Source organism: Phalacrocorax carbo, chromosome 3 (genome assembly GCF_963921805.1).
Source record: "Phalacrocorax carbo chromosome 3, bPhaCar2.1, whole genome shotgun sequence".
Lineage (NCBI taxonomy): Eukaryota > Metazoa > Chordata > Aves > Suliformes > Phalacrocoracidae > Phalacrocorax > Phalacrocorax carbo.
In genome coordinates this window covers 106,923,064-106,948,344 of record NC_087515.1, presented here as the reverse complement: position 1 = coordinate 106,948,344, position 25,281 = coordinate 106,923,064, and the positions used below count along the sequence as shown (strand labels likewise).

The 25,281-nt window shown below is 37.4% G+C and overlaps 1 protein-coding gene across 6 annotated transcripts in view; it reads right to left on the bottom strand.

Moving 5' to 3' along the window:
• ERICH1 (glutamate rich 1) overlaps positions 1–25,281 on the bottom strand; it is a 97,780-nt gene that overhangs the window by 36,949 nt on the left and 35,550 nt on the right. For all 6 annotated transcript variants that reach the window (XR_010372331.1, XR_010372330.1, XR_010372334.1 and 3 more), the window contains exon 3: positions 23,127–23,261. Coding sequence is in view for 1 of the 6 variants with exons in the window: in XM_064447958.1 (XP_064304028.1) it covers positions 23,127–23,261 (135 nt within the window). In the remaining 5 variants the exon portion in view is untranslated. The remainder of the gene's footprint in view (positions 1–23,126; positions 23,262–25,281) is intronic.

The window sequence follows — 25,281 nt, the reverse complement described above, 5'->3', positions numbered from 1 at the left end:
GTTATAATTTACTTTGTTGCATGACCATTAAGTCACTTCAATTTCACATAACTTTGAGAAAGTCCGAGAAAGAGTGTTCCAGCATGGGGTTCTCCATAGTTCTTTCCACAGATAACATAAATGCAAAGAATTTATTTAACTTCTCAGAAACAGGCCTCCCCTAAGTACTCCTTTTACACCATGATCATTGGCTCATAAGACTGGCAGGTGCGTTGCTCCTGATGCATCAGAAGTGAGACCTATTACTCGTTTTAATTCTTCGTACCATTTGCTCAGATAGTCCTATGTCTGTCTTACCATGTTTTTACATTTAAAATTGTTTAAAACATCATCTGGGTGTGAATTCAGCTTTTTAAAGGATGCTTACTTCTTCCTAACAACTTCCTTTACTCGGTTGTCTAGCTCTGCTGTCTCCCTTTTGCTTTTTCTTAAGCCTTTCATGACAGGTGGTGGGAGCTGGCCTTGAACATTACATATGGTGTTCTTAAGTAGCTTCCATGCCAGCTGGTACAACTTCCTTCCCTTAGCTGACCTTCTTTAGGTTCTTTTTAGTAAGTATCTTTATTTTTGTGTAGTGTCCCTTCTTGAAGTGGATCACAATTGTTGTGGATTTTTTTTTCGGTTGTTGCTGTTTCAGCAGGATGTTGAACCTAATGTTGCTGTTGCAATGTGCCCCTTGAGAGCCTAACTCCACCCAGGACACATTTCCTCTCACAGCCTCACCAACCAATGCCTCAGTTATTGACTGTGTCTAAAAACCGAGACTTTTCACAGCATCCTGATGTGGCAGTCGCATCATCTGAACAGGAAGAAACTGAAGATCCCATTACTCTGCTGCCTCTCTGATCTCTCAGCATACAGCCATGAGTATTCACAATCCCAGCTGGATGCACGATGAAACAGACTAAGCTTGCTTTGCTTTTTGATACATACACTCAGTCCACACACACGTTGATCTAAGTCATCCAGGAGATATTTGAAACTATTCCAAAGAATAAATTCATTTTGACAATAATGTTTCGAGCTTCCTGCCACTTTATGCAAAAAGCTATGCTTGATGATGCCCCCAAGTTTTCTTAAATAACAACTTTTCTGACAAAAATTCTATACTGTTCAGTGACTTCATTTTTAAACAAAAGCAAATATTTTGACCTTTTATTGATCTTTTTCATTATTATTTTTTAATTTTCAAGCTCACTACCTTCATTCATTTTGGCTTTTTTGGGGTCATATGCGAGCAATTCAAGTCAGTCACTGTTGTATCGAGGCATCACGCAGCAGTCCCTAAATGGGCTCAGTGGTGCTTCCCAAAACCACTGAGGATTATTATTGTCGACACAGTGAGGAAAATAAAATCAAATCATGGAGCTGAGCATATTCACAGACATGAAAGAAGAACAGAGATTCAATGACAATCAGCAACTTTTTTGAAGGCTACTAAATCAGAAATACTCAAGGATCCTAAAGCTGCCTATGAAGTTTCTATAGTTTAGCAGTCACAAAGACTAATTGCTACTAAATATAGAAATCTTTAGTCTTTGGCTAATAAGATTATGTCTTTGTATTTGAACAGAAAGCATCACCAAGAATTGGAGAGGGAGATTATTAAAAAATTGGAAACATTTTAAACATTTGATGTCACATTTGCACTTAACAGATGTGTTATTTCTTTTAACTTTGCAGGACACAAATACACATTCAGAGTTTTCTTTAAAGTCTCTTTTTTTTCCCCAGAGCTGGTTTTCAGCCACTGCTTATTTTCAAGAATCCAAAGCTCTCTCTTTGCTCAGGATAATAACAGAAACGATAAGAAAAGCTGCAATCTTAAAACCCTGTTCAGCATTTAGAACATTCTTTCCAAATGTACCAGCTAAAATAGTGCAAAGTGTAAGAAGTTATTTCGACTACAGGACCACAGACTATTAAATGATAAGCAACCTAAAGGAAAACTGAGATCTAGTTTTCCCCTGTGATAAAACAGTATCAAAGAGCAGATCTAAACTAGAAGTATAATCTTTTGTACAAGAGAGCTATCTAAAAGCCCACAGACACTGGCATAGCAAAATGAAGATACTCAGCAACAAAACCCAGCCCCAATTTATAAACTTCAGTTATCAAATATTTAAATATGATACCTCAAGTCAATTTTTGCAGTATTTCTCAACTTTTCTTCACTTGTTACACACCATCCAATTACCAATCACATTTAACCCCACATATGAAAGAGCTGCCACAATTACAATTTATTACGTGGTTCTTTCAGTAAATACTATTTTAAAAAACTTTGGAAAAGGAAAGTCTGAAAGACCGCAAATCTTCCCAGTGTTTTATTTTAAACTATTTCCTTTACCCATTTATATTTGGATCTTAACTCCGATTTGATTTCAATTTAATTACATATTTTCTAAGCAGCTTTGTAGAAACAGGGATGTTTTAGGGTCTGGGTTCAGCTTATTTTTATTAATCACATTTTAAATTAATTACGTTTTAAAGAATAGTTGAAAACATTAATATAAGTCATATCTTAATGACTAAGCTCTATGTTAAGCTAATCATACATATAAATATGCAGACAGCTATGCTGTAAAAATGAGAAACACCATAGGGAAGATCCTGAATGGTTGTGTAAGCTGGTAATCTGCCAGTTTGTAATAGATGGGAATCTGGTGCCAAAGTCTTCCCAGTGATGCAGGTTTGTTCGTGACTGCATGCTGCGCTGCAATGGGGCTCTGCGCTGGCCAGAGCTGTGAGGTCAGACCGCACAAACCTTTTTTCTCCCCACAGTAAACACTCCAAATCAGCTTTTAGATAAGAAAGGTATGTTTTATTAGGACACTAGAACAGGTAATTCTTCTGAGGAGTAAACTCAAAATGAGAAAAATCAAAACAATACATAACTGTATCTCCACCTTGCCTACTCCATCCTTGTAAATCAATCCTCTTTGCTTAGGCTTGCTCTCAGTCCAGCACATCGGCTACTTCCAGAGTTGCAGGAAAGTCTCCACAGTCCCCTTTGGGTCTCCGAGGAAAGTCCCTCTGAAGCCCAGCTTCCTGCTGTTCCCAGCAGACATCTGGTCTCTGCTATACATAGGGCTTATTCCCTGGCCACCGTTGTTCCTCTGCAACCCGTTTGTCCTCTACAGTCTCCCTCAGCAAATGTCTCCTTATCTCATAAGGGTTCCATCCTGGCTTCTCTACTGGCCAGCTACAGCCTTTCAAAGAATGAAACGTGATATATAACATAAACATGTGATTACTCATAATAAACCAAAACACCCCAAAACCCCAACTGATACTATCTGCTACACAAATAAATGTTTGGGAAGTGATGGAAATAATTTTGTCACGTGTTCTCAACAAGAAATCATGTACTACACATAGTCTATTTTCCTGGGGATTGATCCCACTGTACATCATCTCCTTTATACTGTTAGATCACCTAGTTGGAGGCACAGCAAAACGTTACTGGGATAACATGGATCATTCAGTCTTTGTCATTTCTAGGACTTCTCGTGCTGCTTCCCAAAAGAAAGCACTTAAAACGGCAATGTGAGCACAATGACTTGCCTGTTCAGCTTAGTAAAGTGTCAAGTTCTTTTTAGTTCCCATTTAATCTGTGGAAAAAACAGGCATTGCTCTGCGTCTCACTAAAGCATAGTATCTTCGCTTGAAAATAAGAGACTTTCTTACTGTCCTTCAGTTACATGACACAATCTGTGAAATAACCCTGTTATGATAAAGGGAAATGTGTTCATGTGTCTACACCTGACACTGTATGTCATAAAAATTTTAAGATTTGTCATCTGGTTGCAGAACAGTTTTTTCCATCAAATGCTGCACCCCCAGTCCAGAGTCATGGTGATGCTATTGCTTTTTTTCTTTACTTGGTGCGCTGCCTGACACCTCAACAAACTTAAAAGTTTAATTTTTCTTTTCCACTTCATAGAACTCTAGGTATCAATAGCTCTAAGTCACAGACTACATGTAATACGCTATGGATGTGCACAATTTTTCTTTCCCTCCTTTGCTATATCTATACGTGTACCTAGAAGCTCATTGCTAAGTGAACCTCTCACATGCTTTTGTGAACTGGCTGATGCATACTACGATTAATCCCATTGGGAGGAAGGTAAATCCCTCAAGGCCAATAAAAGGGTTCTCTCAAACAAAGCTTATCCTACCACAAGCATCTAAATGTAACCTATATGCTGACTGACTTTTATGCAGGACATTCTCCCTAAATGAAATACCCAGCAGCAGGTAAGTGATCTGTGAGAGGAGAGAAGGAATAAATCCAGGTCTAGTAAGTTCCTCTCTAGGGCCTAATGATGTTTCCTTTGTGCATCTTCCACAATCCAGACAACAAATTTGGGCAAAGAAATTGTGACACAAGTCATTCAGCAGCTCTGACGTAAGAGGCTATTGTACGACTGTGTCACTGAATACAGCTTAGGGACAGACCTAGGATTTGTTGTAAACATTTGGAGCTGTACTGGATACTGTCAGTACATATGCCAATGACTAAGCAGTTAGTTTTTAAGACTTTTTGGATTTAGGGACGACAAAGCTTCAAAGATAAACACTCTTCTTCTGTCTTAAATTTAAACTGACCACTTCCAATCTGAAAAAATGAGAGAGGTGTAACTGAGTGATGGTTTCACCCTGATGGAGCTGGACAGCACAGCAGAGTATATTTCACCTTTCCTTTAATCCTTTCAGACTTTCTTTTGCTCTCCCTAACCTTTCAGTAGTAATTAATAACACATATCAAAGGCTTACACATGATTGGGATGCAAAGAAAAAAAAAACTGAGCAGAACTGTTCTGGTTACCTTCTCACCCTCCTGCCATTACAGTTCTGAGGGTGCCTTCTCAGCTAGTCAATAAAAATTCCTTTTATTATACTGCCAGTATTTGTGCAATGCCTCTAACATTGCTACAGTTCATCACTAAAACCTACTCGATAATTTTTTCCCGAAGAGATGAAGACATCAGACTACAGATCAGAACCTTAAACAAGTGCATACAAACAAAAACCCCCTCAAAACTCCCGCTTCTGTCCTCCTAGTCTGGTTCCACCTAGAATTAATTTGGGATGCTGTGCCTCACTATATGTTTATAATCTGACATTATTCTTCCCAGTTTAGAGTGAAAAACGTACTGCTTCCCATTTCTAGAATAGGAGTATCTCCACATCATTCCACTAGTGAGATACTCAGAACTTTGTCAAACCTTTAGTACAACTTGTGTAAGATAGTCAGCTTGAAGTCAATGACGCTGCTCTTTTGGAGTAGTGATGGTTACAAAATTGCACATATTTGCACTGGATTTCTGCGATGTTTTAATCTGAACCTTCTCAAAAGCTGGAAACTAATTAAATGACATAACTTTTTATCCCCTCACAAAGACTTTGCTTCTGGTCTCTCTCATCTGACTGATGCTTGTTGTCAAAGGGGTATTCAGGCTTCCTATGCTTAAGCTGTAAAACTTGCTTCCACCAATACTTAGGGCAGCCAAATCATATCTGATTTTTCCCAAGATCGCTACTACACCACAGAAAGTTTTCTGACACTAAAGGAATATTATATTTTTGTATTCAGAGCCTGATGACATCCCACACTGAATGTTGTTTAAACAAGAAAATGTAAAATTTTCTTCATTTTACTTGTGTAAAACAAAAGGGAGCCTGCTTGAAGGCTCCAGTTACAAGATCGTCCCCTGCATTATTAAGCTAATTGCATAAAGCAAAGATGTTGGATTTAGATGCAAGGAACATAGGTCTGACAACAATTTCAATTTGTTTAAGTGGTAACAGTTTCCTTAACTTTAACAAATGCATGTCCGGTGAAACAACTCATTGCAAATGCAAATGTTTTGCTGGAGTCAAAGGCTACAGCTTCATTTGTTCTTTTCTTTTTTACCTTAAGAACACAAACTTTTACAGCTGTGTTTCACCACTACACTACCATTACTCTCTGTATCACATGCTAACCATGAAGCACATGAAAAATTATTGCGTATGTATCAACCGGAACATTTTCTGTGGAGATACAGATCAAAATTGCTTTCTTGGCAAGTAAAGTTTCTTTTTTTTTTGTGTAAAGACTCCTGGAAGTCTGTTCACCTTATGAAAAAGTGCTTAAAAACAAAAAAACCCAAACCAAACAACCCAAAAATAAACAAACCATACAAACCAAAATGAAACAAAAACCCCAACATACTGTGTTTTATATAGGTCCTAAAGATATAGGGTTTTAGTCACAGCTCAGCTTTGTTTCAGTTCTTTCCAAAAGGACAACTAAAAGAGATGCAAAATGAACCAGGATAAAGTGGGTCATTTTCTTATACACTGATGAACAGCAAAGAGAAAGCAGGACAGAAATTCAACAGAATTAACTTTTTTAAACCAAAAATAAAGACAAGGAAATCTGCAGTAAGGTTACAAGCTACCTGCGCAACTCATTAGCAAAACCAAGTTTCTGAGGGTCTCGCTGGAATGCTGAGTTTGAAATCACCACAAGCAACGGTTATTAAATGCCCCCCCGCCCCTTTCAAAAAAGCTCTCTTTATGCAAGGTGGACAAGGACCCACACAGTACAGGTTTCTGTCTTCTCAGAGAACTGGCAGTTTGACTTTGGGAGTCAGCTCCTGTGTTCGCAGGATGTTTTTCATTTTGGAATACTAAAGAGTTCACAAAAATCTTACTGCAAGTGACACGACCAACAAACCGCAGCAATGGATTTAGGTTCTCTGGAGATAGAGGCCGGAGTACTGACCCCTGTGAAAGCAGGACTGGGAATGGCAGCCATCTGGATGGAGACAGCAGGTGCCTGGCTCTGTGGTGCCAGCTACTCTGGCTGAGCAACATCAGGGGAGACTGTAGCCTTAATTTTACTACTCACTCATACTCTGAAGCAGATGCACACTAACCAGGACTTCACCCAAGATTCAGTTCTGCTATTACCTTAGACTGTAGCAGGTAGAGAGAACTTCCACTCTACGAACAAGTACAGTGACACAAAAAGCTGGCACAATTTACCAGAAAATAGACTGCAAATAGCTTAAAAAAATTTCAGGGATTTCCATTGACTTAGCTTTTAAAATAAGTATTTCCTCTGCAAGAAAGTTTAAGTGTACGGAATCACTTCCATTAAAAGACAAGTTATAAAAAAAGGGAAGTATACAAACCTTGTAAATACATTTGAACTAACGGATCTATAATACACAATGAAAATTTATACAGCTTGTAATGTAACTGCTAGAAGCGTTTCATCTTGATACACATATTTAACCAAGAATGTATTTAATAAAGAAAAATGTCAGAGTTAGAGTGAAAAGTCTGTAGATAATCACCTCAGAATACATTCAAGTAATTTAACCATTGCATTTTTACTTAGATATTTCTGTGCATATGTGCAAAAGTTATTACCTCATCTATACAGTTTTTGCTGAAGTTCTCTATGTGCATATATAGTTTTGCACTGAACAAAGCGAAAGGTTTATTTTCAAATGCAAATATTTCTGATAATTAGTAGATGCTGAATACCATTACAATTTCTAAATATGTATCAAAGAAAAATAATGTAACATAATTTTTTAATTGGGAAAAGTAATTTGAGATTAAACATATATCTAAGTTCCATGCAATCACTAAAATATCTTACAATCTGCTTGAAATTAGAAACACAGATACATACATGTGCGTAATACATATGAAGTAAGGAAACACTGCATATTGTATTTGATAATCTTTCATTCTTCCTTGATATATTATTCTTCCCTTTTAGAGAAGAAAAAAAAGTCGCCATCCAAAGTTGTGTCATACTTAGCATTAAACAGCCCACCCATCGAGAGTATATTCAAGATTATGGACCAAAGTTCAGCGGAGCAGCATTTCAGAACTGACTACGAGTACTTACTTCACCAGGCACCTGTTTGCCTTAAAACAATCACAGGTAAATATAGTTAAAGAATCACTGAGAAGCAGAAAAACCAAAAGCAGCATCAGAAAATGGGGGGTGGGGGTGGTAGTGAAGCCCAAAATAAACACAAAAAGCCGAAGAGACAGTAAGTAATGGAGGTATGTGTGAGATTTCCATTGGCAAATGCTGCAAAGGAGATGCTGATAGAATCCAGCGTTTTTTGCAGGAGGAGAAAAGCTGGCAAAAAAGGACAAGATTAAACCTGGATCCTGAGATGAAAGCTGAAGAGCTGTATCACTGTTTTATTACTTCAAGTCTTCCCAATTATCCTAAGGCTATGTATTTCCATTTCTTAAAGAGCGGTAACAAGCACAAATTAACATTCCTCTCCTCTACAGTGTTCCCCTATATACCAAATAAAGTACTGAACAAAGAGTCAATCAAGTCTTTTTTCTGGCACAAGAACAGGAAGGATAGACACTATGTTCTGTTCAGTAAAAAAAACTACGGTCAGCTGAGAGGTTTAACTGAGATGTTGAACTGAGATGTACAAGCTACCACAATGTTCACTCCCCTTTCTGTGGTCACATAAAAAGAGACAGGCTCCTCCAACGTTACGTCTGATGCTAGCTAGACTTTATTATCATCACTTGTGATAATATAGCTAGATATCACTCCTCTAATTATACGAGCAGTTTAGCAGGGTATTCCTTTATACGCTTCAGTGAAGAGGTGGAACAAAATCAGGTCCTTGCACAAATCTGTTCTATTGCAGCAGTTCAGGATATGAAGTGTTACAGACTTGCAGACCAGCCCTGGAGCCTGCAGCAGTTGCTGCCTCTGTGCTGATCTAGCAATACTGCCTCAATTTTAACCATGTTCCTATATGCATATTTTTGCTCTACTCTTTATACATTTGGGCTTCCACAGCAGAATCTTTACTATTTTACATAGCTTGTGATAGGAAAAGTGCATTGATCTCAACATTCAGTAAAGTCAAGTTCTCTGGGGAATGACTCTTAATGAAGGTGCACACTTAATTCAGCTATCTTGTCTTTAAACCCAACAAAATTGTTTATTAAAACAGCACCCAAAGATGTTTTTGAACTTACTGTGTCAGCATCAATATAGATGATGGGAAGAGATATAAAGACGCAAGGGAATAGCCAAGACTGAAAACAGACAAATAACGGACTTAAAAGTTAATGGAAAACTAACCTGAATTTGTTAGTGAAGTATAAAAAGAACTAAGGCTTTTTAGTATATTGAATGAAGGCTGGAAAAGAATAGGTGCTACACTTGAGCACTAAGCATTACTTAAGACATTTTCACTTTATTTGCTGCTTCCTCTAGAATGCTAGCTGAATAACTGCAGATATAGAATTGCAGAATCATAGAATGGTTTGGGTTGGAAGGGACCTTTAAAGGTCATCCAGTCCAACCTTCCTGCAATGGTCGGGGACATTGTCCACTAGATCAAGTTGCTCAGAGCCCAGTCCAACCTGACCTTGAATGTTTCTAGGTATGGGGCTTCTACCGCCTCGCTGGGCAACCTGTGCCAGCACTTCACCACCCTCACCGTAAAAAATGTCTTCCTTACCTACTGTCTGAATCTACTCTCTTGTAGTTTAAAGCCATTACGCCATGTCCTATCCAACAGGCCCTGCTAAAATGTTTGCCCCCATATTTCTTATAGGCCCCCTTAAAGCACTGAAAGGCTGCTGTAAGTTCTTCCTGGAAACTTCTCTTCTCCAGGCTGAACAACTTCAGTTCTCTCAGCCCATCCTCACAGTAGAGGTGTTCCAGCCCTCTGATGGTTATTTAATACAATTCTATATTTAATGATAGTCACTTTTCATAAGGTTTCACAGCAAACAATTTTCCTATCAACTCAACAGCTGCATTCTATAGATATAAAAAAAGACAGAGATACTTATTTGTCCAGACTGAGAAAAGATGTTTCCATTTGTAAATACTCAATAAATGCTGATATACTAATGGAGTGCATACTGAAAATGTAAACAGCAAGGAATGGTCTGTGAACACAATGCAAACCTAAGCCATCCAGATGAGAAAGTACCTAAGTTGGATGTAAGACAGAAGCATGAAAGGCATTAAGCTCATCGCGCGTTAAGGACGCCTCTTTTTTATTAAATGTTTGTTAGGTTCTCTTTAAGGTGTTGCAACCATTACAGCTCCATTATACTTACGATTTTTGCTCTAGTTAGTCTATTACTCAAGCTACCAAAACAAAGTTTTTATCTCGTATTATATCTGGCATTGGGACAGTGCAATTTCTATTTGCCAGTGAAAAGTAAAGTATCAAAATAAATTTATTTTTGCAGCTAGCTGTGCAAGGATGCTGATATCCAGTTCAGTGTTACATTCACACCTTGATCCTTGTTTCAAAAATCCCACCACCACATCACCCACAGACTCATGTACTAAACAAAATTGACTTGGCAGACTCTGTTTCTAGCAGACAGGGCTTTAGGTCACACAGCATTTTTCATCCTATTCTGCACACCTTAACGTTGGACTTATCAGTGCATTAGACTTTGTTGCATTCTCTCAATGTTCCTAACATTTATAAATCCAGCTTTTAAACAATCCCTTGTAAAAAAGCAACCTAAGAAACCTTTCATTCATGCTTATTAAATTCGATTAATAAAAAATTGCTATCATCAGCCTAATGAAGCAAAAAAATTTCCGTAAAACTGGTTCTGAGTTCTATTTTACTCCTTCAGCAGCAAGATGCAGAGAGAGAGTTGTAGGGAGAGATATATGGAATTCCTTGCCAAGTATCATCAACCCACCCGGAAATAAATAGCTCTGAGAAAGTAAGGTGACTCAGTTCTTATGAAAAAGTACAGAATCAGGCAGAACAGGTATGTATTCACACAAAACTTGTTGTTAGGCCAGATAGGCAAAGACCAGTGGCTCAAGACTACAGTTTAAAATACCTGCATCACGAAAAGGAGTAAAATGTCAGATGTTGGCAGTGGCCCACAGGTCAGCGAAGGTCGTGTTCCCCACTACAACCACAGAGAGAGGTGCTCGGCTTCTGTGAACTAGCAGATTCATTCACGCCAGTACAGCTGTGCTGGTTATACCAGCTGAGAGTCTGCGAACATTCAGATTTCTTGCAGAGAGTTTGTGAGGTGGAGCATCATCACCTGGATATAAATCATCTAGTACTGTGAACCAGAGGTGTAGCTGTTTAAGTGATTTGCTCTCTATCAGGAGAGACTGCATATTTGCCCTAATGCCTACTTGTGCAGTCGCATACTGCCAAAGCAGCTGGGAAACGGTACGTAGATGCAGCAAGGGAATACACAATTTTGGTAGCAGCAAGAAAAACTGCAGTAGCTTTGGTCAGCCAGAACATGCTGTTCAAAGCAGCTGGGGATCCCTGGAAGGCACTTAGGTTGCTTGTAGCGCGTTTTGGCTAGATTACAGCAATAAATTTGTGTGCACTGGTATTTCTGTCTTTGCTATATCAATGTAACTTCGATTCTCTTCAGCCCTCCACAGACTGCTGTGAGGAGAGGGAGGCTGATGCGTGGCATGTGCAATGCAAATCCTGTACTACTGAGCAATCATGATTTGACAGTGAATTGTGGGACTTCCTTTCTCTCCACTAGTCTACTATACAGAAGGTTCAGAGAGTGTTCAAACTACTAACAGGGCATACTCCAATTATGAACCAATTTCCACTTGCAGGGATAAAATGGAAGGAATATCGGATGACACTAGCAAACAAAATTATTTAGCAAAAGTATTGGGAAAGGGAGATGGATGGAGGGTGATTTGCAAAGCTTCCCTGGCACAGCTAACAGCTGTACAGATGATTGTTCAGTACTTTAAAAGACTGCTACTTGTGAATTTTGCAAAGGATATGAGATCAAGAAATTTCCCAGTGGAAACTGGATGGAGACAGATTGCTGGAAGCTATATCAACATGTGGCTGTAAGCCTACAAACTGCCATAAATTAGAACAGCTGCTATAGGATAACAACAATAAAATTAAATAATTGGGTAGGCCTGATTCTGACTTCCAAGATGAGACAGCATTTTCTGTATGTTATACCAAACACTTACATAAAACTGTTTAAGAAAAAAAAGACATGGTTACTGCTACTCACACATTATTTTTCCTGCTGTCTTCAGTTTCCTTGTCACTCAGCCATACTGACTGTAAGCCCCTTTGTGTTAGAAACAAGCTTTCTACTCTGTTTTTACAGCATCCAGAGTATTTAAACAGCAGGGTAATGTATAACAATAGAAATTCTGCATTCAAATGCTTTCCTCTTCCCCTGCTCCCCATTATTTCCTTGAATGTGAGAACTGAAAATACTGCATTAAAACAAGTCTCGTTAGAGACAAAGAACAACATGAGCCCTAACAGCGAGAGGATGAGCCAGGGTCATCTTCTCATGCTTAGTATTCACAAATGTGTTGTCTGTCAGCAGGTATTTGTATCTTGACATGCAGGACAGCAACATGTGGTTTTGGTTCAACACTAACAGGTTCACAGGCAACAGCAGAGCAGTGGAGGTTATAATTTTACATGCAACCAACTACAAAACTAATAGCCAAAATCAAAATAACATCAGAAACCTCTCCAAGATCTACAAAAAAATAAAATCTCCTGCTTTTACAGGTGATGAACTGAGATATGGAATGATGAAGCACTTGAGCAGCCAGAGACCAAGCTGTACATTTACCAGCATGCCTTTACCCCTAATACAGCACCCTATTCACTTTACCCTGCTGCTCCAGGACGACTTAAATAAAAAAACTTAGGTCTTGATTATGTTTTTGTTGTGAAATAAGGAGGTGAAAGTAGTCAAGCAGTGTCAGATTTCCAAAGTGTTGGGTGTCTGCTCAAGCGAGGCAGCAATTATAACAGTGCTGGCTTTTTGCAGGGATCTAAAGTGGTTGTTGGTGCTGTTCTCTATTTCTTTTCTTTTCCCCATCAGTTGCCTACTGTCACTATGACGACGGGAAGCCTGCAACACAGCTGTGAGGAGGGAGAAAGGGAGAGCACGCTCCAGCTGAGAGGGGAGAAATGACTCAGTGGGTGGGGGGCAAGAATAGAAAAATGATATGGGAAGCTAAAAGGATGCAGTCAGGGAAGTCAGGAAAGAAGAGAAAACAGAGGGCAACAGTGCCTCTTCATTCTGTGAGGCTCATCTATTAGAGGAGGGGGTGCTCAGTCAAAATGTTTGTCATCACTGTAATTTAAAATGAAACAAAAAGAAAAAAAACTGCCACAGAGATGAAGGCCCTAACTCCCTCTCCTCCTGCTTCGCATACTGCCACCCGACTAGCAGAACCTACTTTAATTGAATTACTTTCAGACTTACAGGCATATGTAAACAAGAGGAGATTCAGTTTGAGACGCTGATTGTATCACGGAGGAATAAGAAACAAAGAAAAGATGAAGCACAAGACCACCACAGAAAGTGAAGGTAACAGCCAGGGTAAATATGTGCCATTAAAAATGCAGTTGGTGGGAAGTTCTTACTCTGCTTAAGCACACATCTGCCCTCTGGGTTCCAAATGAGTGCTCTCTTTACCTTGTTAAAATGTGAAGGCATAAACCAGGATTAGGGGTACATTGTTTTCTGCACTACAGTAACACAGAAGAATGAGATCTCATTTCAAAGGTACATTTTTGCTATTCAAGGGTTCAAGGCTTTCTCAAAAGCATGCAGAAAGTTAACTAATACTTAGAGCATTTAGAAGTGTACTTACTTACAGTTATAGAAATATAAATCAAAGATAGTTAATAAACCATTAACAAGCAGTCATGGCTAAAGTAAAGCACTACCAGTGTATCACATTACAAAGCTTTATTTTTTCCTTAATACATTTTCAGCATTTACAGCCTTTCCTAACACCACACACAAATTTGGACTAAAAATCTGGGGCAGAATTCTTTGCCATTCTACTTCTAAAGACATTTTCCAGAGTTTTTTGTTTTGTCTGTGTGTTTTTTTTTAACTAGGGTGTCTACCAATGCCTGAATGTTAGAAACTATCACACAAGAACTACTGAAGACTTCAGCGACATTAAGCGACTCCTAATCCATACCATGATGCACGCGTTCTGTAATAGTCCCATATGCTTGTGGATATATTGACATTTAGAAAATGCAAATAGTTACAGACAGTGGTAGTTAGAAATGACTGGTTTCTACACTGTATATAAACCTAATACATAGTGATTCATACTTACAGTTTAAACTGATAGCCCAATCCTGTGTTTAAAAACCCTTGGAGAGTAGCAGTGATTTTCTTGGTGAATTTCATACAGTCAGGAGGTTCAGACTTGTTTGTTGTGAAACCAAGAGAGGTGATTACTCCATTCTACCTGGTGGCTTGACAAATCACTGAAATGTTTTATACTACTGCTACAGGATACCCGCAGTCTGGAGACATTTTCTATAAGCGACTGCCCAAGCTACACCTACCTCAAATGTTTATCATCTGTATCACCTGTAGTACAGTAAAGAAAGATTTCCAAGAAGTGATCACACTAGTCAGCTAGCTTTTGCAGCAAGCATCTCCTTTAAAACATACATTTAATTCCTTGGAAGTCAATATGGTAAAAATTAAACACATGACTAGAATTTTGGATGACTTTCAAATCAGGTTCACTTTAAAAAGGAAACCTCCTGTTCATATAGAATAGGATTTTAAAATTTTCCAAAGCAATATTAAATTTGAGAAGCTGATCTAGGTCTGTCTTAACTTTGCTGTTTAATTCCAGTGATGTAAGTCAACTGACAACAGTGTCAGTGTAAGTATGAGCACTATGGATCTAGATTTTTTTTTAAATTAAGCCTGAGATAACAAATGATTAAATACTTTATCTGAACTCTGAAAATAAAAATGCTTATTTAATCTTACTCAATTTCAGAAAGTAGCCTGTGGTGATTTTATCTATGAGGAATGTCATTGCATCTATCAACAAATACAAGGTCTGCAGAAAAGGTATTCAAGGAGAAAACACCTGAAGTACAGATTCTACTGCTATAGCTGTCCAACATCTCTACTTGTTTGTGGCATCTTTTCCTGTAACTGGTTCCAAAATGTCAAGTACACTTAAGCTGAAGACGAAACTGGCTGTGTAGAGGTGAAAATTGCTTAACCTCACAGACATCTCCCCTTCCAAGTTATTGATTAATCTATAAACACCAGCAACATTATGGAAAGGCTTATATTAACAGCCTTAACAGAGGTGTCATTGTTGCTACAGTTTGCTTTCCGAGGATGACACATACATGAGAATGCCTGAAACTGTTGGGAGCTCAGGAAAATCTGCCATTCACAAACTGGGAACCATATCTTAATTTCTGCAAGGACAGAGCTAAATTTCAGAATGCTATCACCTATAATTTTATCATGCACAAAGATATTGTTTTAATAATAAACAGTGACATTGAAACCAGCAGAGAATTAAAACCAGAACATTAAAAAAAAAAAACTAGGGGAATTAATTAATAGAAATGAAAGACGACTTAGCCTGACCATTAAAAATACAAAAGAGCCAGAACCACCATGTAATCACTGCTTCTTCCTTGCTGAATTATCAAAATACACTTTTTAAAGGAATAACTCTTTTACAAATAGGTTTTCAACCTGCAAGTCCAAACTATCCTTTCTAGAAGAGGAAAGACCCATGCTAACAAGTGTGAGGAAATAATGAGACAGAAACAAACCTTACAGCAATAATTTAGAAGTAGCTGAATGCAGGACAGGAAAACTCTCCTTTCAGCAAGTTCTAAGAAAAATCTGGAGATCTGCATATCAATCATATTCACTTATTAGTGCTAGAATTTGAAATATGATTTAGTGCATCTGTATTGCAAAACACTGACTATAATACTAAGTTAAGAGCTGTACTTTAGCATCTCATTATTTGGAGATGATTATTTAGCTTATTTCATTATTTGGGCATACTTAATAAACTCCTAAATTAGATACAATTTTTTATCTGTAAGCATCCTGTAATAGATTTGTTGTGGGTTTTTTTAATAGACTAAAACTGGAAATATTTTTATTACTTTTTGTTTGCAAACGCAGAGTCCCAAATCTCCCAAGTTCTCTCAATTTGTCTTGTTAAAAGCTTTAAATATTCAAAATGAGAAAGTTGCCAGAAGACTCAGGACAGTCAACCTGACAGAACATAGTAAAAGACAACATTATTAACAGTTTGATTTTTTCCCCCCCCATAGCTCTCTCTCAGGTACTAGGTTCAGAAAAACAATTGTACATGTGCTATATTAATATATAGGGAAAATAAAAATACTTACAGCTTTGGATACCCTTTTCTTGCAAGATGTACAGCCTATGAACTCATAGCACTGAGATTTTGAGATACAGTTTGAGGCAACTTAAAAAAATAAACCTGTCCATTTAAAAATGCCCAGTTCTGCAGGGACTGGCAGGAAGCTTGCAGCTACTTGGCTTTTTCATCAATGACTAACATTAAAATTACTCTTGATACAAAAAAAAAAAAAAGGGGGGCAGTGAGAACAGGGAAGTTATACATAAGCACTACTCGATAACCTATTATAAATAAATAAATAAAACCACACACACACAAATATATCCAAAAACCCAGACAAAGAACCCAGACCCTAAAACACACAAATTTTAAACATGGTCAAATGCAGCTGTTTATCAGAAAACATTTTCCAAGAGACTGACTTTTGGCAATGGTGAAGGAATCAGTGTATCAAATAACAGGAGTTCTGGGTAGAATGCTGGGGCAGAAAAATGTTGGTGCAATTTTTTTGACATAAAAACCCCCAGATTAGTGGCTAGAAATACGAAGACTATTTTATTTCAATGAACGGCCTTGTTGAAACCACAAATACTGCATGCAGTACTGGAGTTTATATTCTTAAAAGGATGTTGTGAAAAGAGCTCCAAAAGTGACTTGACGATTGAAGTAAATAACTTAGAACAATACACAACTGAATCTGTTTATCTAATAAAAAAAGATTGATGGTGACTTGATTACTGTGCTTCTTCATGGGAAGCAAATATTGCTTAAACAAGGCTCTTTACTCAAATGGAGGAAGGCAGGAAAAAAAAGCAATTTTCAGGTTGGGTTTTGGCTTTTTGTTGTTGTTGTTGTTAAAAATCAAGCGAGGCCAGTTAACTATTAGAACAAATTACCAGAATGTAGTGGAGCTTCTGTGACATCTTTGAAATGTGCATGGGGTTTTTTTTGTTTTTGCAAAAAAACTGCTGAGCTCAATAAGGGGTAAGACCTCTCTAACAGGTACAAGAAGATTAAATTACACTGTCTAACAATCCCTCTGGTTTCAAGGCTACAAAAAGATTCATAATGCACGAGTTTCACAACTAGTGCTACCTACCAGTGAAAAAGGTTAGCTGCTTAAAACGTATTGTTCCCTGGGTGCGCTGAGTGTATCAGTTCAGTAATGTATCACATTCCCAAACATCTGCCAAGAACGTAAGTAGTCAACACATGATTCATACCAGCTTCTCCTTAACAACAAACACAGGCTTAAGCATTATTAAGCCTTCCTAAAATGGCTGCCTTAAACCTTAAGTGAATCAAGACACTACAGACAGATAAGAGACTACCTGATTATGCCTTTACCGAATTTATCTTCTGCTGATCAGTAAGTCCAAACATTTTTGCAAACAGAACCAAACTCAAGAAATGTAGTAGTTTTTAGGAAGTCTGCTAAGGGCCCCTCCGCAATGTCACTATTCTTCACCGACATAGCTAATAATTTCCTGTGATGCATCTCAGTTGAATAACTTGATTTACTTGTATGTAAATGACAGAGATCTCTGAATTCATTCCCTCAGCTTGAACCTCTTGCTGCAGCAGTAGTGATTTTTTCAGTATTGCCCTGACAGAAACAAATAAAAAAAGCAAAAGTCCCAAGGGCAGCTACATTTACAACTAACTTGTACACATCTATCATGGACAATTGCACTGCCTCAGGCAAACAAGCAAATTTAACACAGTCAGGAAGTGTCCCACAGAAGTAGCACCTTCCACATTATTTCAGACTTGCCAGCTGCCAAAAGGCAGGGAGAAAAAGAAAAAAAAAAGTTGCTTGCTGCTATTTCCCTAACTTGAATTCCTCTCAGCATGGGACTGGAGCACACAGCCTGGACCCTTCCTCCTAGCTGAAACTGCCTCATAACATACCCATTAGGAGGGAGGATAAAGAACAGTTAGGTCTTGCTCCCTTTGTCTATATCAAGGGTTTCACCAAAACTGGGGAGGTTGTTATCAAGATAGTAACAACAGGATATTATCAGATCAATACTGCATTGCAGTTCAAAAATACGAAGGAAAAATGAGTGAGACTTGATAAGAACAAAAAGAATGGGTTACGAAATAAGAAATAAAATACTTTAAGAACACTTTTCTTGAATTCTCTTTCTCTGTTCTTTCAGGTGCCCTCAGTTATTGCGTATTCCTGAAGTCCTGTGTACAAAGACTTTTTATTTTCCTGAGCCAGGAGTTTGCTCTGCCATGAATTTAGGAAACACCAAATACCACTTTGGGACTTTACATAAAAATATGGATTTAATATTAAAGCACTTCAGAGAGAAATCATAATCCATCACATTGTTTTGTGTACAAAACAATTTTGTATGTTATGTTCTATTATCATAGCTTAGAGTATCCAAGACAACACATTGCTCAAGAAATAAAAACAAACAGTCCGTCTTTTGTAAGGAGTACGGTTACATTCTTAGCATTTTTATTTTAATGGAAGATACAGTATTTCCTATTGTTTCACCTGTCTGACAACAAGAAGCAAGAACCCCACAATTCAACTTCATCTTATGAAACTAAAGCACAAACCTAATCAAAAGTAAGCTACCACTTCCTAGTAAGTTAAGGATCACATAATTAAAGTTTCCTGGATTCTCCTTTCATATAGAACATAATGGTGTATCTCTGAAGTGTCTACTCCTGAAGAAATATTTCTGAATGAATAGATAATAAAAATAAATTAATTTTGATCTCTGATTAAAGAGCTTTAAGCTATGAGGATATTGAGTTTACAACCAGAATTTGATGGATAACTTATCTGTAGCTTGAACATTACACATTTGACCTTGTCAAAAGTATAAAGTCTATCACTGGAAGTTCGCAATGCATTAACATCTACCAAAGTCAATATGAAAATGATGGGAAAAAAACAAAAGAAATTCTCTGCATTCCTTCCTCCCTTGACTATCTAAATTCCTGTTACTCAATTCAGTCAACAGAAGGCTGACATGATCACACTGTCATAGTGACCCAATTCCTCCAAAACAGTCAAGGGTTTTTTTTAGAATTAGACACCTAAGTCTAAGTTATTATTCTAAGAATGCCGGATAAATTTAATTTTCATTATTTTTTTGAAAGACAAGGCAGTCTTAGATTTGTCTTCTCATTAGTATAGGCTCATCAATCACCTGCTTACATGAGGAAAACAAACTTCAAAGAGCAGCTTTATTCCCCCCACCTCTGGGAAATGTATAAGAGACTTAAACGTAGAAACCAAGATGCTCCACAAAACTTTAAATCCCAATGCCATTAGACATTTATGCTTGCATCACAAGGTGACTGCGTAATGTTAAGGGCATAACTGGTCACAATTTATTTCACGTAACAGAGAAAAACGTTTAAAAGTAATTGAAAAATTATCTGAAGTGCTAAAAACAACATGCAGAGGCAGATGGAGAAAGACCTACTGCAATAATCACACAGACCTGCTTTTTGTTTTGTGTTTCCCCGCCCTTGTTCAGAAGCTAGTCTGAGCAAGATCAGTTTCATTCTGACAGTATCAACCATAATGTAACCACTAGTTTAAAGAATAATAATAATGGACAAACCCAAACATATTTTAGAGCTGACAAGAAATTATTTTAATTTATAATTGTAATTAACTTCAACTTTTAACTAACTTCTCAAAAACAGCTGATGTGTAAATTCATGTTCTAGTGACTGAATATTTCATTCTTCCACAGATTAATTTAACACAATGAAATACCAGTTATGGCATATCTATTCCTCTTGATAATCTTATTATATTAATTCAGATAGACAAGGATTTGGTTTTCTTAATTTACTGAAAAGACATAGCAAATCACACTGATATATAAGTTACAACTGGAAAATACTCTGAATGTATTTTGGGATTAAAATTTTTGAGACAGGTTTGATAAACAACAAAATTATTTTCTGACTCAGGTTTCTGTTTGTTTGAATTTCCACAGAATTTATTTCCCTTACTTCTAGGTCCAAAGGCTAGAAAAGGCTAGCAAGGCAGCCTTTTGTTAACCAGCATACTGTATGCTCCATTTTTTAGAAAACAAGGCAGAAGATAGCCTGTTGCCCTTCAAAATATATGACATAGATAGTATTAGGAGTAAAACAGTGAAAACACTAGATCTGCATTTCTACCTTATGGAGCTGGTTCTTTGGGAATACCTGTGGCACTTCTAAACAAAACAGATTTATTTTATATAGAGAGAATGTTCATACATAGACATGCACGCTCCCTCTTTTTTCTTCAGTGTCAAAGGCTCTCATTGGAGCTTTCCTTTCAAAAAATATCTAAATAAGGGATATACAACTAAATCTAGGTGAGCAAACTAAGTAATCCATGGTGTGACTGTCTAAACTACTACTTTACTATTTTATGAGCACCACTTGAAATCACAGCCTTTATCCTGCAACAGATTATAGTATTTTATTTAAGCATATACATAAAAAGACATACATAAGTAAAGCTAACCACGTCCCTCAACCTTGCAGGATTAGCACAGATGTCTAATTCTGCAATCCATATTTAGAACAAATAATAAGGGCCTTTATCTGCAGCAACAAAGATCTAGCATTAAAGGGTAGTGAAACACTAGGGCAAATGGAAAAGGGCATGTAAGAAAAATTTCCCTATGGGGAGGTTTTTAAGAACAAATTAGGCAAATACTTGGCAAGAATGACATTTATAGTCAAGCCTACCTCACAAAGGGAACGTAGATTAAAAACCTCCAAAGACCACTTCAAACTTATTTTTTCTTGATTCTGTGGTAAACTGTAAAGGCAAGTAACAAACCAATCCAAAAATAAGTCTCCCAAAATTCCAGATGCTTTTGTTAAGTGTTAAAAAAAGCGGCTGAAGTCCAAAACCTACTCTCCCTGAACACCAAGACTGGGATCAGCTAAGAGATCACCATCCAACCAGCCAATACTGTCAATAAGCAACTAACAGAACACTGCTTATTGCTATCATTGTTGTGGTACGTTTGTTTTGAAATACTAGAGGAAAAGATTAAATCTAAAAAATGAGCAATTAAGGCCATTGTTCAATTATCTATCTGTCGTAAAACCAGAAAAATATTTTATATGACCCTAAAAGGGGACAATATAGCGCAATCCTAAATTCTGTTCTACTTCACTGCTATGCAATATATGAACATCTAATATGCACCACATACTGATTTATTCATAGATTTTTAAACAGAAGATGAGTACATTTGCCACAGAAGTTCTGGGCTAATATCTTAATAAGGATATATCTCAGTAGCAGTAGTGTTCAGAAACCTGCATTCTAGTGTTTTATTTAGAAGTCGCTTAAGTCTCTGTATAAAGGTGAATGTTATAGGTCTGTTTACCCACAAAGTATTACGAAAATTCATTTAGTCTTATTAGCAAAATACAGAAGCAGCGGAATATCCCTCTAATATCTGAAAGGAGACGACATCAAAGAATAAACTGAGATTATATGGCATGGAGGGAGAGAAAGGGTACTTCAATATCAGAATAAGCAGCTTGAGTCTGACATGCTGGGAAAACAGAAACCCAATGAACTGTCCAAAGAGCACTGTGTAACTAAAGTAATTTAAGGATACTCTAGAAACAGACTCTGGATTCTGAACATGAATCCTAACATAAAGAGAAAACACAACCTGGCAGCTATGCATTAGAACACATTCCTATCCATAATCCCAACAGTATGAAGACCTACTGTTACATTACTCTGATAAAGTCACTTCCTTCCCCAATCCAAAAAACATCTCTAAGCCATTTCACACCAAGGAAGACGTTCTTGATGTGCCACCAGTCATGCTGTACTTAGCTTCAATCTCTTGGGCTACTTTGATATATTCAGATTCTGGATGGAGCTCAGACATAGAGTTCAGACCCAATTTCCAAGCAGAAAACTCACCCCTGCAGGTACTGCTTTCAAAGGCAAGAAGCATTTGCCTTTCTCTATCTACACATTGTATCTCAGGTTTTCCTTATATTTAGACAGCCTCCAGATTGAAGTAAATATAGTAGTTTATTAAACAGTGCTTATCAAGTGTTTTACTACAGCAGACTCCCCTGATACGTTTTTTGCTATAGACTTCCCTTAGCAGCAAATGACAGTGACACACAATTTTGGACAAACATACATCCACAGGAACACAGCAGTTGAAAAAACTGAATGAATTTGTCTTATCTAAGCCTAGGACTTCTTTCTAAAACAGACAGATTCAATTTAATTCTGGCAACATCATTCGGAAAACATTGTTTTTAACTGAGGTCAACTTAGAACCCACTTCTTCACAGATTATGTGCTGCTTCTCCTGTATCCTTTGACAACACTAAATATTGGTTCTGAAGTTAACCTGGTCACAGTTTCTCACTAGAATGCCTCTCAGCACTAAAGCATTGGTATCTCCCCCGATCAACTCTAGTCAGGTGAATGTCTGTTCTAATTGGGAGAGGTAAATTTAAAAGGTCATTAAGTCTTTGCCCAGTTCCCCAGAACACCAGGAGTAAGACCTACGAAAACAGCTTTATCTAACATTTACTCTTAAGAATATGACTGTAAGCAGGCATAATGTGAATATACATGTGACACTGAGTGGGAGAAGCTGAAGACTTTATCTTCAGTTACACTTTATGTAACTGCAGTAAGATCAGTGGCACTGTACGACTGTAACCAAATGTTGAATCTGGTCTTCAAACTCTAACAACGGAAATGAACTCATAGGGATGTACATCCTCATTTTGCTTATGTTGCAAAACAGTGACACCCACTGGCAGCAACAGTTTAAAAACGTAATTGTTGCAATTTGGAACTACTTCATAAGAGTTGCTAAGAGATTTCTCTTGAGAAAAATCCACCACAGTAACCACGGTACACACTTACCTGTTGAGTCAGCACTAGCATCTGAGGTTCCAGAAACTGAAATACTAGTAGCATCTGGAGTAACTGCAACGTAACCCTCTGGAGGAAGAGTCACTGTGTACATTCTCCTTGGAGACAGGATTGTATTGTCATTACCTACAAAACATAAAAAACAAAGTGTCTGGCTACTGATCTCAGTATAGATTTTCTCAAATGTTTTCCCAACAAAAGCAATGATAGCATGTGGTCTCAAAAATCCCTAAAGAAGAAAAGGAAGTGAGAGAAAGTCAGGTGTGGAATACCAAAATTATCCTATGACCAACAAAATTGCACCAAATTCTGCAGCAGCTACAAACAAACAAATATTCCACAGGTTAGTTCTTTCTACCAAAATAACTTTTTTTTCCCCCTTGCATCAGACAACTCTTCTGCCTTAACTTCAGAAGAAGCTTTTACTTAGAGTGATTTTTAAGAGACACTACACATTTTTCGCCATTCAACATGGGCAGATGCTATTTCTTTAAGAACTGTTTCATAAAAGATGGATGGATGGAGAGATGCAAGCTGATTATGAAATGACAGCAGCAACAGAAAAACAATCTCAGAACTGTGGTTTGTCCATTTGCAGACCTTTTAAACGTAGCCTACGCTGTTCTGAAGGGCGCAAAGATAAAGAAAGTTTGAAAGCCACACTTGACTAAGCCTCAGCAGTGCCTGCCCAAGAGGGCTCACCTTCTCATCCTTTCTCTGCTTCTTTCTGGGGGAGGAAAAGTGCCAGCTTTCCAAATATTTCATGGTATAGGAAACTAATTATGCTGATGGCAGCAGACTGTTTTTGTAGGATTTCTTTCCCTTTTAAAAGGTGGCAGTATAAACTTTCCATTTTTTCACCAGAAAAGAAGTAACTCTTGTTGGAATGTCAGAGACACATCTCTCTGCTACAGTTACATGAAATCAGTCCGACCAGCAGACCATATTTTTTCTCAGTAGCGACAACAGTAGAGATCAACCACAGGGGGACAAAAACCTTACCAGAAGGCCCGGATGTTCAGGGTGTCTTCAGATGCTGCAATATAATTTTAGATGGTTATGTTCTTTTTACACTCAGCCAGCTCCATAAGCTGGTACACACACAGCACTAGCCTTCCCTTCTTGGGGGCAATTTGCCCCTTTAAACACAAAAATGGAACTGTTAAAATAATTTACAGTAAAAACATCTTTGGCAGGTGGACACAATTAACCTCTTTACACCACAAACTTGCTAGAAGATCCCACATGATCTGAGTGTATTACCAAGCTGCAGCTATGGTTAGACTAATACCTAAACATTTAAAATGCAGTTATGTCTGATAGAAATAATTCTTGTTAGGGATATATGTTTCTAATACGCAATTTAACTACACACATCGTATGCAAATATGTAATTTAACTCTACACTGACATTTCTCAGGTAACACACTTCAAAGAGTTCAGCACCTTAGGTATCTATGATAAAGTACATTTCACAACATTCAGGCACTTTTGAAAAGCTACACCACAGCTGTTTTCATCATCAGGATGTAGTAATTTGTTTTGAGAACACATTAGAAAGTTACTGGTTTTTTTGTAAACAAGCCAGAAAAATTCAAAATTATATTGAAGATCCTTACTTTAAAGGTTAATAAATGAAAAGAAAGAAATAATACAGAAAGATGAAGAGAAATTATGTGATTTGAAAAAGATCCACTAAAAATTAATTTGGAATAACTCTTCAACAGATCCTTTGTATAAAGATGATGCCAAATCACTGAACTGGCAGTACTTGCACCAATTGTGTGCCCAACACCCCCCCCATTCATTAATGATGAAGTGCTAATTGGTGATAGCTTTAAATATTTAAATGTTGCTTGAGTTATTCCCTTCAGAATAATTGAGTTTCCCCTTTTTTCCCTTTATATTTAGGTTTCATAGAACAAAAGATGACCATGAAAACATTAAACTCAATTGGACTAACTCAAACCCTTTAATCATAAAAGGAGTAGATATATTGGGATATTAACTTCCCAGAACAAAATGGTTACACATGAGAGAATTTGGGGGACTTTCTGTAACACTTACCCTGCAAAGAACAGTAGCAATTTTTACTATGTAAATGAGTGGTGACTCAAAACAATTTTTTTTACATCTACCCGTTTAA